This window comes from Enhydra lutris, unplaced genomic scaffold, assembly GCF_002288905.1.
Source record: "Enhydra lutris kenyoni isolate GAN:26980312 unplaced genomic scaffold, ASM228890v2 scaffoldscaffold59, whole genome shotgun sequence".
Lineage (NCBI taxonomy): Eukaryota > Metazoa > Chordata > Mammalia > Carnivora > Mustelidae > Enhydra > Enhydra lutris.
Window position 1 is genome coordinate 3,901,825 of NW_019154143.1, and position 20,201 is coordinate 3,922,025.

At 39.1% G+C, this 20,201-nt stretch overlaps 1 protein-coding gene across 3 annotated transcripts in view; it reads right to left on the reverse strand.

Annotated features, from left to right (window-relative positions):
* The window catches only part of LOC111158428 (latent transforming growth factor beta binding protein 1), a 415,776-nt gene that overhangs the window by 116,867 nt on the left and 278,708 nt on the right, over positions 1–20,201 (reverse strand). For all 3 annotated transcript variants that reach the window (XM_022520435.1, XM_022520437.1, XM_022520436.1), the window contains 3 exons: positions 12,491–12,616; positions 11,032–11,157; positions 10,514–10,636 (listed from right to left, as the gene is read on the reverse strand). In XM_022520435.1, coding sequence (XP_022376143.1) covers positions 10,514–10,636; positions 11,032–11,157; positions 12,491–12,616 — 375 coding nt within the window. The remainder of the gene's footprint in view (positions 1–10,513; positions 10,637–11,031; positions 11,158–12,490; positions 12,617–20,201) is intronic.

The following is a 20,201-nucleotide window of genomic DNA, read 5'->3' on the forward strand; positions in this document are numbered from 1 at the left end:
CCTCTGTTGCTCACTGAACCTGTAGCCATCATAGCAAATACAGGTATATCTCACGGGTAGGTTAATGCAGTGTCCTGCTCCACAGATATCAGGGTTCACAGTACATTCATTGATTTCTTAAAAATAAATAGAGAAAAAAACAGACATCAACAAAGAGTTCTCCCCTTTCAAACCATCCCTGTGAATTTTCTGCTTAGCTTATTGCCAGGTATGCAGTTAGAAGACAAAGGTCACCTCTAATTTATCCAGAGAAAATAAAAACCTTACTTCAAAAAGATACACGCACCCGTGTGTTTACTGTAGCATTATCTACTATAGCCAAGATATGGAAGTGACCCAATTGTCTACCAAAAGACGAGTGGGTAAAGAAGATGTGGTATAGACAGTGGCCAATAACTCAGCCATAAAGAAGAATGAGATCTCTCCATGTGTGACCATATGAGTGGAGCTAGAGAGTATTCTACTAAGAGAAGTCAGTCAGAGAAAGACAAATACCACACGATTTCACTTACATATGGAATCTAAAAAAGCAAAACAAATGAGCAAACAAACAAAAAAGCAGCAATAGACCTTAAATACAGAGAACAAATGAAAGTTGCCAGAGGAGAGGCGGGTGGGGGTTTGGGCAAGGTGGGTAAAGGGGAGTGGGAGATACTGGCTTCCAGTTATGGAAAGATGAAGTCACCGGGATGAAAGGCACAGCACAGGGACTCTAGTCAATGGTAGTGCAACAGCATCATGTGGTGACCGACGGCGGCTGCGCGTGAGTGAGCATGGCACAGCAAACAGACTCGGTTATATGCCTGAATCTAATGCAACACTGTGTCCACTTTACGTCAATTTGGAAAAAAAAAAAAAAAAAAGACAGTGACCTCTAAAATCAAGTATAAATTCATTTGCTTACTGCGTAATTGCTCCATTAGTTGCACCCCAAATCATCAATAACTCCTAATGGAACAACCTCTAAAGTGAACGGGAGTGGGGAGTGACTCAGAAAAAGGGCACTTTGGAAGTTGCAAGATAATCAGTTCTTTCTAACTTCTAAGAGGGCCCACAATGAGTTTCTATCCACTCCGGTTCATCTGACAGGATGGACTCGGAACCATCAGGTGAGTTCTCCTGATAAGAAATATGTGGTAACGTTTTATTCATTAGCAGCTCAAATTCAATTTCCAACAACTGTGTCGAACCTCCTCCAAAATTTCTCTTTAATTCTCAAGAAAGGTTTACCATTTCTCATCAAAGCCAAACTTCTGGGTGTAATTCACTCTTAATTTGTTAATTTCAACATGAACATATTTGTATTGAGGTAAAGCAGAATCTTCTTCCCAATCTTCTTTGCTAAATCCTTTGTGATCCTAATGGTTCCTGCTGGAAACTCGCTTCTTCTGTAAGGCCTGAGCAGACTGGTGCCCTGAGTCCTCACTTTATTCAGGGAACACACTATGGTAGAGGCAGGAATCCATGCTCAGTGAAGGCCATCAAAATGAGCTTCATGACCAAAAGGATATAAGATGGCCTTAAATTACCTGAGGACTCAAAAGTGGCCTCCTAAGAGGAATTACTCTCCTTAGACAGTCTGTTTTCGATGACTTTGTAAGATGTTATAGTGGCATCGTGGTGGTGGGGCAGGTCAGCTGGTAGAAGCCCAGGTTTACAGACAGTGCAAACACAAATCCTGCTGCCCTTTCTTTGCTCTATAACACAGGGGCCAGCTACTCAGACACTCTATGTCTCACTTTTCTGTGTGTTAGATAAATGGGAATAATTAGAGCACCAACTTGAGCATCAGGTTCAAAAACAACTAATGCACACAGCCCAATGTCCGGCACACCATACGTGCTCAATGCAAGCTAGTCATTAAAGACCTACATGTGAGACCTGAAACCCTAACAACTCTAGAAGGGAGCACAAGCAGTAATTTCTCTGACATCGGACATAGCAACACTTTTCTAGATATGTTCCTTGAGGCCAGGAAATCAAAAGCAAAAATAAATTACTGGGACTTTATCAAAACAAAAGGCTTCTATACAGTAAAGGAAACAATCAACAGAACTAGAAGACAACCTACTGAGAGAAAATATTTGCAAATGATATACCTTGATAAGGGGTTAGTATTCAAAAATATATAAAGTGCTTGAAGTGCTTGTATACCTCAATACCAAAAAAACAAATAATCCACTTTAAAAATGGGCAGAAGACATGAAAAGACATTGCTCCAAAGACCTACAGAAGGCCAAAAGACACATGAAAAGATATTTAATATCATTTGTCATCAGGGAAAATGCAAATCAAAACCACAGTGAGATATCATCTCACACCTGTCGGGGTGACTAAAATCAACAACACAAGAAACAAATGTTGGTGAGAACGTGGAGAAAAAGGAACCCTCATGTGCTGTTGGTGGGAATGCAAACTTGTGCAGCCACTGGGGAAAACAGTATGGAGGTTTCTCAAAAAATTAAAAACAGAACCACCATATGATCTAGTTATTCCACTACTGGGCATACCAAAAGAAAATGAAAACACTAATTCAAAGGTATACATACACCGAGATGTTTACTGCAGCATTATCTACAATAGCCAAACTACATAGCCCAAGTATCCACTGACAGAAGAATGGACAGAGAAGATGTGGTGTAGATATATACAATGGGATATTACTCAGCCATAAAAGGAATGAAATCTTGTCACTTGCAACAACGTGGATGGATTTCCAGAGAGCATAATGCTAAGTGAAATAAGTCAATCAGAGAAACAGAAGGACCATGTGTTTTCACTCATAGGCAGAATGAAGGAAACAAAACAAATGAACAAAGGGGAAAAAAGAGACAAACCAAGAAACAGACTCAACTATAGAAAACAAACTGATGGTTACCAGAGGGGAGTTGGGTAGGGGGATGGCTGAAATAGGTGAAGAGGATTAAAAATACCTTATGATCAGCACTGAGTAATATACAGAATTGCTGAATCACTATTTTGTATACCTGGAACTAATATAATAATGTACATTAAGTATACTGAAATTTAAAAATTAAGAAATTAAAAAAATAAAAATTTAAAAAAGGAAATAAGGGAGGAAAGTTCCTTTAAGTAATCCATATACTTAATTTTTTTTTATTTTACTGATTTAACAGTGAATTATAAACCAATAACTTTTTATGTGTAAGAAAGCCCAGCTAGCCATTATTATCATCATTGTAGATGTTGTTCCTTTTGAGATCATTTAAGAATATGTAACAAAGAAACTGCACATTTATAACAATGTTACCTTGGACTATGATCCCATTGCCATCACCAAGTAAACAATGCTTACAAGGCATGCTGCCACGGGAGAGTCTGAGTGCCCAGGGCAAGCAGACCTGAGCCTCAAGCAGGACAAGCTACCGCAACAGCCTTGCTCAAGGGGGTCTGTGGTTTGAGCATGAAGAAAAACAGGTGTGCTACCATCACCAATAACCTACCATGAATTCTGCAGGAGAATGTGAAAAAAGCAGTGCTTTAATAAAGACTCACTATGGACATGACATAAATTAGGGCTGAGGCTGCTTTCCAAAAACCCAAACCACAGTATTCATTTCTCCACAACTGCTATTCACTGTGCTTCGACTTTAAGACAACTGGTGCAAATCATTTGGAAAGTCACTTAGACTTTAAAAGGAAGCATATGAATGCAGAGCTGCAGTATCCATGTGGATGCCCCGCGCTTAAAAACTACCCAGACCTTTAGTGAGCCTATTTATGCTAATTCACTACCAGAAAAATAGACTTGCTTAGTCTGTTTAATGTAAAGTCACAGAAAACATACAGTAACTTGAAAGGCTAAAAACATGGGTAACTAACATGACTGCTTAAACTTCAGTGACTGGCAGTAATGGAAAAAATGAATTATGAAACATATATAGCATAATACATCATTGACAGGATAGGAAAATGTTTATTTGTTAAAAATATATAGTTGGTTACAAATACAGAATATAATCTAAATTCCGACATACGCAGAAAAGACAGGAAAAAAAGAAATCTCCATGTTATGATTATGGGAATTAATATTTTCTGCTCTACATTTTTCTTCATTTTTCAAAATTTCCACAATGAGCATGTATAATTACTTTTATAATCAGAAGTCTTCCTTTAAAAAAAAATCATTTCTATGCCACAAAAATCTGAAGGTAAAAGGTCACCTTCTCCAGGTTAAAATCTTAGACGCTCAGAGTTCTCTTCTCTGTTTACAGGAATTCCTTATAAGAATAGTGTGAAAATCACATCTCTAACCATCTATCCCATATTATAGGTAGATGCCTTCTCTGAAAATTATTGATATTTACTTTTCTCGATTTTCCCTGTAATTACTGATCTTCCTTTACAGTTTTCTCTGACATTTCCTTAAAACAGAAAAGATATATTGATCAGATTTTTTAAAAAAAGATCAGAAGATGAATTAATGTAGTCAGGACAAGGATTCAGAACAAGTTCAAAGTCTATAATAATCTGGGGTTTTCATGCAATGCTTGAGCAGGACTCGCTGCCCCAATGCCCACACATACCAATTTGTTGATTACCAAATATCTGTAACTTTCCAAGCGTAGCTTTAGAATGGAAGTTTTACAGGTGTGAACAAAAATCTTCAAAACTATGGGATGTTTAAATCAAATATAATACATCCTTACACCATAGACTGCCAACATATTTAAACTGTTTCTTTTTACATCAGCTCTAAAATAGGGGAAATACTGAAGAAATGTACTGCTTAGTCTTTGGAAATAAAGTGAATATAATGGCCTTTTCTTCCATTCTAGTATCTTCAGTAGAAGCTATGAGGATAAATATTTATGAGGCATGTTTGAGGATCTTTACCTGATTACCTCACTGATAAAGTTTATAGAGATACAGCTTACAAAGGTTGATCCCAGTTGGCAGGGTACTAACGTATGTAAGAAAATGTTACTCTGACACCACTAGAGGGTACTAAGAGATACATCAAAGGAGTGGAGGGACATTTACTAAAATGTACTTGATTTCTACCCTGTTTGTCCCATTTTTTTTAATGTAAGTGATTAATTAATGTGACTTTCATCAGTGTGGCCTCAGAGCTCCTTTCCATCCATCTGTGAGGCAGGATTCCACCCTTGTAAGTAGAAAAAAGAGTTGTAACACCATCAAAACACCTCAGAATTTTTCAAACAAGTCTCCTAACCACCTCTGCCTGTGCTTTCCCTTCCTTTTCTACTAGATTTTCATTCTCCAGGGTGTATTATTACAGTGAAAGGCGAGTCCTGAAGGTACTGTCTTGAGGAAGATTTGGAAAAATTCTCTCATTTCTTCATTTTTCTTTTTTAAGGAAAAAAACATTATGTTTTTTATTTTTCTAAGAGGACCCTCATACATAGGGATGTGAACCTGTTCCCATAGAATGAATCAGCTTATGTTGAAATCTACAATTCTTTGAGCAGACTGTGTGGACATAAGCACAAGAATTATTATAAAACCTCACACAGGAAGCACTAATTTATTGGTCTCCAGGGTACTCTAGTTAATGAAAAGGTCTAGACTTCTTTAGCATGTTTGGTTTCTCAAAGAGATCATTAAGAGGCTCTTTCCACTGGATTCATCCCTAACGCTCTTCACATGTCCCCTGGTCCTCAGGACCACCTTAATGTTTCCTACTCTCTGTGCCCCTGAGACACCTTTACCTTCACCTGGTCAAGGACCATATTCTGTTTCTTTCACTTAGTGGTCCGTTTAGAACCTGGAAAAAGAGCCATGACCAAAAGCCAATGGAAAACCAAATACTCTATCCCAGCAACAGGCCAACAGTGGATTTAAGAGTTTGATATCTTCAAATGTAGTGATCCGAAGGGGCACGTGCACCTGAATGTTTATAGCAGCAATGTCCACAATAGCCAAACTATGGAAAGAGCCCAGATGTCCATCAACAGATGAATGGATAAAGAAGATGTGGTATACACACACACATACTCACACACACACACACACACACACACACACACACACACACACACACACACAATGGAATACTATGCAGCCATCAAAAATGAAACCTTGCCTTTTGTAATGACATGGATAGAACTAGAGGGTATTATGCTAAGCAAAATAAATCACTCAGAGAAAGACAATTATCAGATGATCTTTCTGATATGAGGAATTTGAGAGGCAGGGCAGGGGGTCGGAGAGGGAAGGGCAGGAAAAATGAAACAAGATGGGACTGGGGAGGGAGACAAACCATAAGAGACTCTTAATCTCAGGAAACAAACTGAGGGTTGCTGGGGGGGTCAGGGGAGGAGGGGTAGGGAGGCACACAGAGAGAGAAGAGGAAGGTTATGGACATTGGGGAGGGTATGTGCTGTGAAAGGTGTAAGACTGATGATTCACAGACCTGTACCCCTGAAACAAATAATATATTATACGTTGATTTAAAAAAAAAAAAAAGAATTTGGTATATTTATTGTTTTTTCCAAAATGAAAAAGAAAGCTTTTTGGCAAAATATAAGAATGAGTATTCTGACCTTTCACTTTTTTCCTCATTAGATGAATACTCAAAGTAAAGTAAGTAAGTAAGTAAATAAATAAAGCTTGGAAATATTAAAGCACAGTGATTTTAAATGAAAAAAGGAGTTCATTTTCCATCAGCATACATAGTTTACTGAAGCCGTAATGACCGGCAATACACTTTAGGGACAAACATTTTTTAAAGGGGTCAATTCTGAACTTTGGAAAAGCTGATGAGCAAACAGTTTTTATAATGTTGGGCCATGATCATTACAAAGGTTTCCACAAGGTAGTCATGGAAGTCAAAGAATAATTTTTGGCTGTTATGCGAGAGCCATGGAGGAAGTTTGGGAAGAGGAGGAAGAAGGCGTCAAATGTTAATTCATGGAAAGGTTTACAAAAATGCTCTGGCTTCCTAGCTGCCCCACAATGAGCATAAATTGTCCCACAACAATTGAAACAGATGTTTCCACTTCGCAAATATTTGCCAGAGGTTTGATTTTCCAACCTATCCTTGAGCTATTAAGACACTATGCTAAATCAAGAATTTATATGCTGAAATGTATAATTTATTTGGAAACAGTATGCCAATAATGTCACAAGCCACCAAATCAGCTGTTACGAGTAGAATATATCACACTTATGTCCTGCAAATATGTGGCTCGCTTCATAATTACTGCATGTCAAAGTATATTTGAATGAATCTGAAAAGGCTCCTTCCAATCTCATCACCATAAAGATATCATCACTAAGCAATGTGGAGCTGATTTTGTTTATTTTAGATTCTTACGTATTATTCTATTCCTTACTTCAACTTGTGAGACAAACTAATAGTGACAAGTAAGATTTACCTCCTCTGTGTTTTAGGGGAAAAAAACCATTGTGTAACAATCTGGATGGAACGGATCAGACTGCTCCCTTAATCTATATGTTTGGCTCTCATATCAAACCAATGGGAACATCTATAGTTTGATTTAAATTAAATTTGATACAAAACAATCTTCTTGCTCTAGTGTAGATTGCTGATTATTGTGTAGCTCTAAAGTTGCAGACCATTTTAATTCAAAGACTATAATATTCTCCCCATGGATTGTTTCAGAAAGTTTCCTCTACTATAGGATGTAGGAACACCTACAAATGCTGCATAAAATTTTAACGTCACTCTTTTCCTGGAAGGAAACAGTCGTGCTTCAAACATGCGATAGCAGATGTTGGCCCTGTATCTTTGCCAACCTCAAATTAAGTTGTTTTCTAACAACTTCATAGAGCACAGCCACTTTTTTGGGAAAAAGCTCTGTAGTTCAGTTGAAGCTAAGTACCTTCAATTTGTTTTTCCTCACACAGCTGCATTTACATGGCAAAACTGCATTTATCTAGTCAACCTTATTCAACCTCTACAAAGCTTGCTTGCAAAAAGTCCACCCACTGAAGTCTGCCATTGTTAAAAAGGCACGAAACTGTGCTTGTACACTGGAAAACAGAAACATAGGTATACAGTATTCAGACCTAGTACATTGCATTGTCACACTGCAATTTTCCTTTCTAATAATATTTGGTCAACAGTGTGAAGATCCTTGCTGTCCAAGATGGTGTATCATATCTTGGTGTATGTTTCATTGCACAGCAGATTCTCTTACAGATGTGCTTAATAAAGCAAGCAGACCCATAAATGACTTCAGAATAGAGAAGAACTGTTTTAGCCTTGGCCATTAAAAAACAACAATAACAACACTATCATTTCATTGCATCACTCTAGAAGTACTGAGAAGATCTGATATTTCTCTATCACTTAACTCAGTATTAAGAGTAAAATCAAAGAGCAGTTGCCATGCACTAACTAGGGAAGGCTACGGCTCTGGCTACAGTGCCCTGAACTGGGTAAAAACACAGTGTGTTCCATGATGTGACTCTATGCTCCTTTGTTAAGTGCACTTCGTCTTGGAACACACAGGTACTTTCTAAAAACATTTTCCAGGGGTGCCTGGGTGGCTCAGTTGGTTGAGGATCCAACTCCCGATTTCAGCTCAGGACCAACATCAAGGGTCCTGAGATCAAGCCCAGTGATGGGCTCTGCACTGGGCTTGGAGCCAGCTTGGTATTCTCTCTCCCTCTCCCCACCCCCAAACCTGCTATGTCCAGCTTGCACATGCACTCTCTCTCAAAAACAAAACAAAACAAAACAAAACAAAACACTTTCCAGTCCAAGGTCTCAATTCAAATATCTAAGAGAATTTACAACCACATTTTTGAGAAAACAGCCAAAAGGTTTTTTAACATATAAAAATGACATATTTTTTTTTTAAGATTTTTATTTATTTATTTATTTGACAGAGAGAGATCACAAGTAGATGGAGAGGCAGGCAGAGAGAGAGAGAGAGAGAGAGAGGGAAGCAGGCTCCACAACAACAAAACCACTCCCACAGATACAGATGTACTGAGAAGGTCTCTGCAAAAACACATCATCAGGAAAAGGGGGAGGTTTCCAGAGACTAAGAGTTCTTGAGAACCAGTGAGGCGAGAGGCACCACACAAGACACGACAACAACAAAACCACTCCCACAGATACAGATGTACTGAGAAGGTCTCTGCAAAAACACATCATCAGGAAAAGGGGGAAGTTTCCAGAGACTAAGAGTTCTTGAGAACCAGTGAGGCGAGAGGCACCACACAAGACATGACAGCATGCATTTATTCTCACGACAGCCCGGAAAGTTAACTTTGCGGCTCAAAGGGGCTAAGTCACTGGCTCCAAGCCAGACAGTTCCTAAGCGTGGGAGCCAGGAGCCAAGGCCAGTGTCCTGCCCTTTCCTGGGCATGCTGCCTCTCAGGGGCACAGGGAGGGTCCCTTGTAAGAGGAGAGTGGGGACACTTCACCCCTTGCTGTCCCACGGCCCTCAGCTGCCAGAGGAGACCTTATAGCTCCATTCTGATCCGAGCTGGCCGAAGATTCAGTAATGAAAAATGCTCCCGTTTCTCTCCAGATCAGAATACAAGGGGCTGAACAAGAGGCCAGGCGGATAGGCAGGTGCAGGCTGCCAAAAAACATCTAATTAGCTTTCCCTCTGAGCACGGGTCATTAGATCATGAAGAAAACCAACCCAGAGGAGCCAGGGACAGCTGAGTGCAGCCTGCCTCAGCGTGGCTGACCCTGCCCCGGCCTGGAAGCCCAGCCACGTTAGAAAAGAGGCTGCTCCTCGGGCAGGCAGGCAAAGAGCCCCATGGAACCAGCACCGTCCACAGCAGCCTGGCCCTTCAGACATGTGCTCAGGGACCCCGCCACTCTTCTGTTGGCAGGCACCCATGCAGCACTGAAGAGGCAGTGCAATACATTTCTTCATGGAAATAATTCTTGCAAAAAGAACCTTTGCAACTGGGACACAAACATGAGCAGAAAAATTAAGTGGTTAATCATTCTGGCCATGCTCTAAAAGCTTTTCAGAACTTTTTTTTTTTTTTTTTTTTTTAACACAACACTAGCAGCTTCATTGCTGCGGTCAATAATAAAGAAATTTTATCTCGCGTGCTGGAATGTGACCTGCAGTTAGTCAGACGGTGCATCTGTGGAGGGTTGGTGAGCTAGTCCCAAAACACACAAAACGAATGTAACGAGGCAAAAGGTTGGAAATTAACCGTCAACAGTGGGTAAGCCCGTACCACGCTCCCAGAGGAAAGATCCAGAAGCTGGAATTAAGTCTGGATTTATGCTAAGTTACTCTGCAATTAATTATTCCAAAGTGATTTATTCTAAATGCCAGGGAAGGCAGTTGCTGAAGTAGATAACAAGGAGAATGGGACGATGGACGGTAATCCGGACCAAGCCACTGAGGAGAGGCAAAGAGGCTGTGAGTCCAGAAGGCAGGAGGAGTGTGGATGAGTTCGTGTCGCACACACAAGGGCAGAGGAAGGCAAGTCCCGGGCTGGGTGCCTGGCAGCCTCGGTTGTGGACCCAGCCCTGCATTTCAAGCTCACGTGCACCCTGCACGTGGACGTGGCGCAGACTCACCCTCGCAACGGCCTCCCCGGGTCATGCGGTACCCGCTGTCACAGTATTCGCACCGGAAGGCCCCCGCAGTATTGATGCAGTACCCTTCCCCGCACACATCTGGCCTCAGGCACTCGTCAACATCTACATGAAGCAGAAAACATCGTCAAGTTTTATTTCTCAGAATAGAATTTCAAACTTCTCCCATCTCCCCGGTCAGTTTGAAGTCAAGAATAAAATAACCTATTCCTACCACCATCTCTTCAATTGGTTTGACATGTTTCAAAAACTGAGTGGTTCTGATTTATGGGGGGCCCGAAACATTTACCACCTAGGGCTCCGCACATATTGGACACTCTTCATTCAAAAGTGATGGAGAAAAGATTCCATTTTTATATTCTCCAGTACCTACTATGTCATAAAAGGTGTTCAGTAATAAATTCTGGGTTGCCTGAATAAGCAGTAAGATTAATGGGATCTTAGGGGAGCTAACAACCCAAATCTGGGAATTTATGCATCAGGAAGAACACTGCCATTACCTATGCAGTTAGTACCCTCCTCACTGGCCATAAATCCTGCTGGGCAAATACACAAGAAACTTCCCTCGGTGTTTTCACAGCGTCCCTGGGAGCAGAGCTGTTGGGCCTGAGTGCATTCATCAATATCTGTTAACAAAAATACAGATAAAAGGATTAGTGCAGTGTAGCATGAAATTTGGTCTCCCTGTCCATAAAATACCAGTGAACTATGCCCTGTGCGCCAAATCTTCCTAACTGAGGAGAACAGTAAGTGGAGACATGATCGTAGTCCTCAGGTACTTGAAGGATGGTTATTAGGAACAGGGAATTTGCTTAGGGTGTTTTGTTTCAAGAGCCAAAACTACAAGCATGGCACTGTTGTTTCTGAGAAACAGATCTGGGTCAACGCAGAAGGACCTGCCAGACTCATGAAGTCATCTAAGCGCTGAAATTTGCTGTGTGACTCCCAGGTCAGTTCAGCAGAGGTGGCCAGAAATATACTGAAAGGGATTCTTCCGTTGCACATGTGGGTGAAGTTGGACCAGATCGTAACTGCCCCTCTCAACTTCATATTCCAGGGTTCCAAACAGAATAATAGGATGTATGTATCCAAATTCAAGAGAAAAAGCTGTGGGAGAGAGCAGGTGGATTCTTCCCTTGACCTAACCCACACGTACATGTGAAACCAAACAGCACAAGTCACACAGCCTGCAGAACGGCAGTTAGCACACTAAAGCCACATTAATTGGGTCTTCGCCTTTGTTGCTTTCTATTAATTGCGTCTACGCCTTTGTTGTTTTCTATTAATTGCGTCTACGCCTTTGTTGCTTTATAACTCTTAGTGCTGAATTTCCTTTTTCTAAAAAAGAGAGAAATTAAATTTAGTGTTAACATAATGCACTCAAATGATTTCCATAACGCTATTATACCTCGGAGATACATTTTTTTCCAAAGAACGATGTACAAGACCCTGTGTTTTGTAGATTCATTAACAACTTTGTGTCAGCTTGTTTTCTTTTTTTTGTCAGCTTGTTTTCAGTTTAGAAATTGCTTTTAGAAATCAGATTTTATGCACTTACATGAATGTAAGTCTTTATTGCAGTACATATTAATTTTATTTTGCTAAATACATATTAGTAGGTAGCTATTGCTACCATTTTATTGTTCTATATTTTCTTATATTATTCTACTATACCTAGAAACCTCTGGAAATTTTTTCACCTTCATCTTTTTAAAAAAATTTTTTCCACCTTTATCTAATTATATTACATTTGGCCGGGTAGGTAGGTAGGTACATTGAACCAGGAGACAGGAGCATCCCAGAAGATTAATAAACCTCTTTTTGGGCTCTCTTAGTTCGGGGATAAAAATTTTAAAAAATTAAACACAATAACATTTCCCATGATAATTACATAAAACATGTTCTTAATGTGTAAATATTTGGTATTTAATAATTTCATCTATCAAAAGCGTCTCTTACCAACACATTTCCTCTGTTGCTCACTGAACCTGTAGCCATCATAGCAAATACAGGTATATCTCACGGGTAGGTTAATGCAGTGTCCTGCTCCACAGATATCAGGGTTCACAGTACATTCATTGATTTCTTAAAAATAAATAGAGAAAAAAACAGACATCAACAAAGAGTTCTCCCCTTTCAAACCATCCCTGTGAATTTTCTGCTTAGCTTATTGCCAGGTATGCAGTTAGAAGACAAAGGTCACCTCTAATTTATCCAGAGAAAATAAAAACCTTACTTCAAAAAGATACACGCACCCGTGTGTTTACTGTAGCATTATCTACTATAGCCAAGATATGGAAGTGACCCAATTGTCTACCAAAAGACGAGTGGGTAAAGAAGATGTGGTATAGACAGTGGCCAATAACTCAGCCATAAAGAAGAATGAGATCTCTCCATGTGTGACCATATGAGTGGAGCTAGAGAGTATTCTACTAAGAGAAGTCAGTCAGAGAAAGACAAATACCACACGATTTCACTTACATATGGAATCTAAAAAAGCAAAACAAATGAGCAAACAAACAAAAAAGCAGCAATAGACCTTAAATACAGAGAACAAATGAAAGTTGCCAGAGGAGAGGCGGGTGGGGGTTTGGGCAAGGTGGGTAAAGGGGAGTGGGAGATACTGGCTTCCAGTTATGGAAAGATGAAGTCACCGGGATGAAAGGCACAGCACAGGGACTCTAGTCAATGGTAGTGCAACAGCATCATGTGGTGACCGACGGCGGCTGCGCGTGAGTGAGCATGGCACAGCAAACAGACTCGGTTATATGCCTGAATCTAATGCAACACTGTGTCCACTTTACGTCAATTTGGAAAAAAAAAAAAAAAAAAGACAGTGACCTCTAAAATCAAGTATAAATTCATTTGCTTACTGCGTAATTGCTCCATTAGTTGCACCCCAAATCATCAATAACTCCTAATGGAACAACCTCTAAAGTGAACGGGAGTGGGGAGTGACTCAGAAAAAGGGCACTTTGGAAGTTGCAAGATAATCAGTTCTTTCTAACTTCTAAGAGGGCCCACAATGAGTTTCTATCCACTCCGGTTCATCTGACAGGATGGACTCGGAACCATCAGGTGAGTTCTCCTGATAAGAAATATGTGGTAACGTTTTATTCATTAGCAGCTCAAATTCAATTTCCAACAACTGTGTCGAACCTCCTCCAAAATTTCTCTTTAATTCTCAAGAAAGGTTTACCATTTCTCATCAAAGCCAAACTTCTGGGTGTAATTCACTCTTAATTTGTTAATTTCAACATGAACATATTTGTATTGAGGTAAAGCAGAATCTTCTTCCCAATCTTCTTTGCTAAATCCTTTGTGATCCTAATGGTTCCTGCTGGAAACTCGCTTCTTCTGTAAGGCCTGAGCAGACTGGTGCCCTGAGTCCTCACTTTATTCAGGGAACACACTATGGTAGAGGCAGGAATCCATGCTCAGTGAAGGCCATCAAAATGAGCTTCATGACCAAAAGGATATAAGATGGCCTTAAATTACCTGAGGACTCAAAAGTGGCCTCCTAAGAGGAATTACTCTCCTTAGACAGTCTGTTTTCGATGACTTTGTAAGATGTTATAGTGGCATCGTGGTGGTGGGGCAGGTCAGCTGGTAGAAGCCCAGGTTTACAGACAGTGCAAACACAAATCCTGCTGCCCTTTCTTTGCTCTATAACACAGGGGCCAGCTACTCAGACACTCTATGTCTCACTTTTCTGTGTGTTAGATAAATGGGAATAATTAGAGCACCAACTTGAGCATCAGGTTCAAAAACAACTAATGCACACAGCCCAATGTCCGGCACACCATACGTGCTCAATGCAAGCTAGTCATTAAAGACCTACATGTGAGACCTGAAACCCTAACAACTCTAGAAGGGAGCACAAGCAGTAATTTCTCTGACATCGGACATAGCAACACTTTTCTAGATATGTTCCTTGAGGCCAGGAAATCAAAAGCAAAAATAAATTACTGGGACTTTATCAAAACAAAAGGCTTCTATACAGTAAAGGAAACAATCAACAGAACTAGAAGACAACCTACTGAGAGAAAATATTTGCAAATGATATACCTTGATAAGGGGTTAGTATTCAAAAATATATAAAGTGCTTGAAGTGCTTGTATACCTCAATACCAAAAAAACAAATAATCCACTTTAAAAATGGGCAGAAGACATGAAAAGACATTGCTCCAAAGACCTACAGAAGGCCAAAAGACACATGAAAAGATATTTAATATCATTTGTCATCAGGGAAAATGCAAATCAAAACCACAGTGAGATATCATCTCACACCTGTCGGGGTGACTAAAATCAACAACACAAGAAACAAATGTTGGTGAGAACGTGGAGAAAAAGGAACCCTCATGTGCTGTTGGTGGGAATGCAAACTTGTGCAGCCACTGGGGAAAACAGTATGGAGGTTTCTCAAAAAATTAAAAACAGAACCACCATATGATCTAGTTATTCCACTACTGGGCATACCAAAAGAAAATGAAAACACTAATTCAAAGGTATACATACACCGAGATGTTTACTGCAGCATTATCTACAATAGCCAAACTACATAGCCCAAGTATCCACTGACAGAAGAATGGACAGAGAAGATGTGGTGTAGATATATACAATGGGATATTACTCAGCCATAAAAGGAATGAAATCTTGTCACTTGCAACAACGTGGATGGATTTCCAGAGAGCATAATGCTAAGTGAAATAAGTCAATCAGAGAAACAGAAGGACCATGTGTTTTCACTCATAGGCAGAATGAAGGAAACAAAACAAATGAACAAAGGGGAAAAAAGAGACAAACCAAGAAACAGACTCAACTATAGAAAACAAACTGATGGTTACCAGAGGGGAGTTGGGTAGGGGGATGGCTGAAATAGGTGAAGAGGATTAAAAATACCTTATGATCAGCACTGAGTAATATACAGAATTGCTGAATCACTATTTTGTATACCTGGAACTAATATAATAATGTACATTAAGTATACTGAAATTTAAAAATTAAGAAATTAAAAAAATAAAAATTTAAAAAAGGAAATAAGGGAGGAAAGTTCCTTTAAGTAATCCATATACTTAATTTTTTTTTATTTTACTGATTTAACAGTGAATTATAAACCAATAACTTTTTATGTGTAAGAAAGCCCAGCTAGCCATTATTATCATCATTGTAGATGTTGTTCCTTTTGAGATCATTTAAGAATATGTAACAAAGAAACTGCACATTTATAACAATGTTACCTTGGACTATGATCCCATTGCCATCACCAAGTAAACAATGCTTACAAGGCATGCTGCCACGGGAGAGTCTGAGTGCCCAGGGCAAGCAGACCTGAGCCTCAAGCAGGACAAGCTACCGCAACAGCCTTGCTCAAGGGGGTCTGTGGTTTGAGCATGAAGAAAAACAGGTGTGCTACCATCACCAATAACCTACCATGAATTCTGCAGGAGAATGTGAAAAAAGCAGTGCTTTAATAAAGACTCACTATGGACATGACATAAATTAGGGCTGAGGCTGCTTTCCAAAAACCCAAACCACAGTATTCATTTCTCCACAACTGCTATTCACTGTGCTTCGACTTTAAGACAACTGGTGCAAATCATTTGGAAAGTCACTTAGACTTTAAAAGGAAGCATATGAATGCAGAGCTGCAGTATCCATGTGGATGCCCCGCGCTTAAAAACTACCCAGACCTTTAGTGAGCCTATTTATGCTAATTCACTACCAGAAAAATAGACTTGCTTAGTCTGTTTAATGTAAAGTCACAGAAAACATACAGTAACTTGAAAGGCTAAAAACATGGGTAACTAACATGACTGCTTAAACTTCAGTGACTGGCAGTAATGGAAAAAATGAATTATGAAACATATATAGCATAATACATCATTGACAGGATAGGAAAATGTTTATTTGTTAAAAATATATAGTTGGTTACAAATACAGAATATAATCTAAATTCCGACATACGCAGAAAAGACAGGAAAAAAAGAAATCTCCATGTTATGATTATGGGAATTAATATTTTCTGCTCTACATTTTTCTTCATTTTTCAAAATTTCCACAATGAGCATGTATAATTACTTTTATAATCAGAAGTCTTCCTTTAAAAAAAAATCATTTCTATGCCACAAAAATCTGAAGGTAAAAGGTCACCTTCTCCAGGTTAAAATCTTAGACGCTCAGAGTTCTCTTCTCTGTTTACAGGAATTCCTTATAAGAATAGTGTGAAAATCACATCTCTAACCATCTATCCCATATTATAGGTAGATGCCTTCTCTGAAAATTATTGATATTTACTTTTCTCGATTTTCCCTGTAATTACTGATCTTCCTTTACAGTTTTCTCTGACATTTCCTTAAAACAGAAAAGATATATTGATCAGATTTTTTAAAAAAAGATCAGAAGATGAATTAATGTAGTCAGGACAAGGATTCAGAACAAGTTCAAAGTCTATAATAATCTGGGGTTTTCATGCAATGCTTGAGCAGGACTCGCTGCCCCAATGCCCACACATACCAATTTGTTGATTACCAAATATCTGTAACTTTCCAAGCGTAGCTTTAGAATGGAAGTTTTACAGGTGTGAACAAAAATCTTCAAAACTATGGGATGTTTAAATCAAATATAATACATCCTTACACCATAGACTGCCAACATATTTAAACTGTTTCTTTTTACATCAGCTCTAAAATAGGGGAAATACTGAAGAAATGTACTGCTTAGTCTTTGGAAATAAAGTGAATATAATGGCCTTTTCTTCCATTCTAGTATCTTCAGTAGAAGCTATGAGGATAAATATTTATGAGGCATGTTTGAGGATCTTTACCTGATTACCTCACTGATAAAGTTTATAGAGATACAGCTTACAAAGGTTGATCCCAGTTGGCAGGGTACTAACGTATGTAAGAAAATGTTACTCTGACACCACTAGAGGGTACTAAGAGATACATCAAAGGAGTGGAGGGACATTTACTAAAATGTACTTGATTTCTACCCTGTTTGTCCCATTTTTTTTAATGTAAGTGATTAATTAATGTGACTTTCATCAGTGTGGCCTCAGAGCTCCTTTCCATCCATCTGTGAGGCAGGATTCCACCCTTGTAAGTAGAAAAAAGAGTTGTAACACCATCAAAACACCTCAGAATTTTTCAAACAAGTCTCCTAACCACCTCTGCCTGTGCTTTCCCTTCCTTTTCTACTAGATTTTCATTCTCCAGGGTGTATTATTACAGTGAAAGGCGAGTCCTGAAGGTACTGTCTTGAGGAAGATTTGGAAAAATTCTCTCATTTCTTCATTTTTCTTTTTTAAGGAAAAAAACATTATGTTTTTTATTTTTCTAAGAGGACCCTCATACATAGGGATGTGAACCTGTTCCCATAGAATGAATCAGCTTATGTTGAAATCTACAATTCTTTGAGCAGACTGTGTGGACATAAGCACAAGAATTATTATAAAACCTCACACAGGAAGCACTAATTTATTGGTCTCCAGGGTACTCTAGTTAATGAAAAGGTCTAGACTTCTTTAGCATGTTTGGTTTCTCAAAGAGATCATTAAGAGGCTCTTTCCACTGGATTCATCCCTAACGCTCTTCACATGTCCCCTGGTCCTCAGGACCACCTTAATGTTTCCTACTCTCTGTGCCCCTGAGACACCTTTACCTTCACCTGGTCAAGGACCATATTCTGTTTCTTTCACTTAGTGGTCCGTTTAGAACCTGGAAAAAGAGCCATGACCAAAAGCCAATGGAAAACCAAATACTCTATCCCAGCAACAGGCCAACAGTGGATTTAAGAGTTTGATATCTTCAAATGTAGTGATCCGAAGGGGCACGTGCACCTGAATGTTTATAGCAGCAATGTCCACAATAGCCAAACTATGGAAAGAGCCCAGATGTCCATCAACAGATGAATGGATAAAGAAGATGTGGTATACACACACACATACTCACACACACACACACACACACACACACACACACACACACACACACACAATGGAATACTATGCAGCCATCAAAAATGAAACCTTGCCTTTTGTAATGACATGGATAGAACTAGAGGGTATTATGCTAAGCAAAATAAATCACTCAGAGAAAGACAATTATCAGATGATCTTTCTGATATGAGGAATTTGAGAGGCAGGGCAGGGGGTCGGAGAGGGAAGGGCAGGAAAAATGAAACAAGATGGGACTGGGGAGGGAGACAAACCATAAGAGACTCTTAATCTCAGGAAACAAACTGAGGGTTGCTGGGGGGGTCAGGGGAGGAGGGGTAGGGAGGCACACAGAGAGAGAAGAGGAAGGTTATGGACATTGGGGAGGGTATGTGCTGTGAAAGGTGTAAGACTGATGATTCACAGACCTGTACCCCTGAAACAAATAATATATTATACGTTGATTTAAAAAAAAAAAAAAGAATTTGGTATATTTATTGTTTTTTCCAAAATGAAAAAGAAAGCTTTTTGGCAAAATATAAGAATGAGTATTCTGACCTTTCACTTTTTTCCTCATTAGATGAATACTCAAAGTAAAGTAAGTAAGTAAGTAAATAAATAAAGCTTGGAAATATTAAAGCACAGTGATTTTAAATGAAAAAAGGAGTTCATTTTCCATCAGCATACATAGTTTACTGAAGCCGTAATGACCGGCAATACACTTTAGGGACAAACATTTTTTAAAGGGGTCAATTCTGAACTTTGGAAAAGCTGATGAGCAAACAGTTTTTATAATGTTGGGCCATGATCATTACAAAGGTTTCCACAAGGTAGTCATGGAAGTCAAAGAATAATTTTTGGCTGTTATGCGAGAGCCATGGAGGAAGTTTGGGAAGAGGAGGAAGAAGGCGTCAAATGTTAATTCATGGAAAGGTTTACAAAAATGCTCTGGCTTCCTAGCTGCCCCACAATGAGCATAAATTGTCCCACAACAATTGAAACAGATGTTTCCACTTCGCAAATATTTGCCAGAGGTTTGATTTTCCAACCTATCCTTGAGCTATTAAGACACTATGCTAAATCAAGAATTTATATGCTGAAATGTATAATTTATTTGGAAACAGTATGCCAATAATGTCACAAGCCACCAAATCAGCTGTTACGAGTAGAATATATCACACTTATGTCCTGCAAATATGTGGCTCGCTTCATAATTACTGCATGTCAAAGTATATTTGAATGAATCTGAAAAGGCTCCTTCCAATCTCATCACCATAAAGATATCATCACTAAGCAATGTGGAGCTGATTTTGTTTATTTTAGATTCTTACGTATTATTCTATTCCTTACTTCAACTTGTGAGACAAACTAATAGTGACAAGTAAGATTTACCTCCTCTGTGTTTTAGGGGAAAAAAACCATTGTGTAACAATCTGGATGGAACGGATCAGACTGCTCCCTTAATCTATATGTTTGGCTCTCATATCAAACCAATGGGAACATCTATAGTTTGATTTAAATTAAATTTGATACAAAACAATCTTCTTGCTCTAGTGTAGATTGCTGATTATTGTGTAGCTCTAAAGTTGCAGACCATTTTAATTCAAAGACTATAATATTCTCCCCATGGATTGTTTCAGAAAGTTTCCTCTACTATAGGATGTAGGAACACCTACAAATGCTGCATAAAATTTTAACGTCACTCTTTTCCTGGAAGGAAACAGTCGTGCTTCA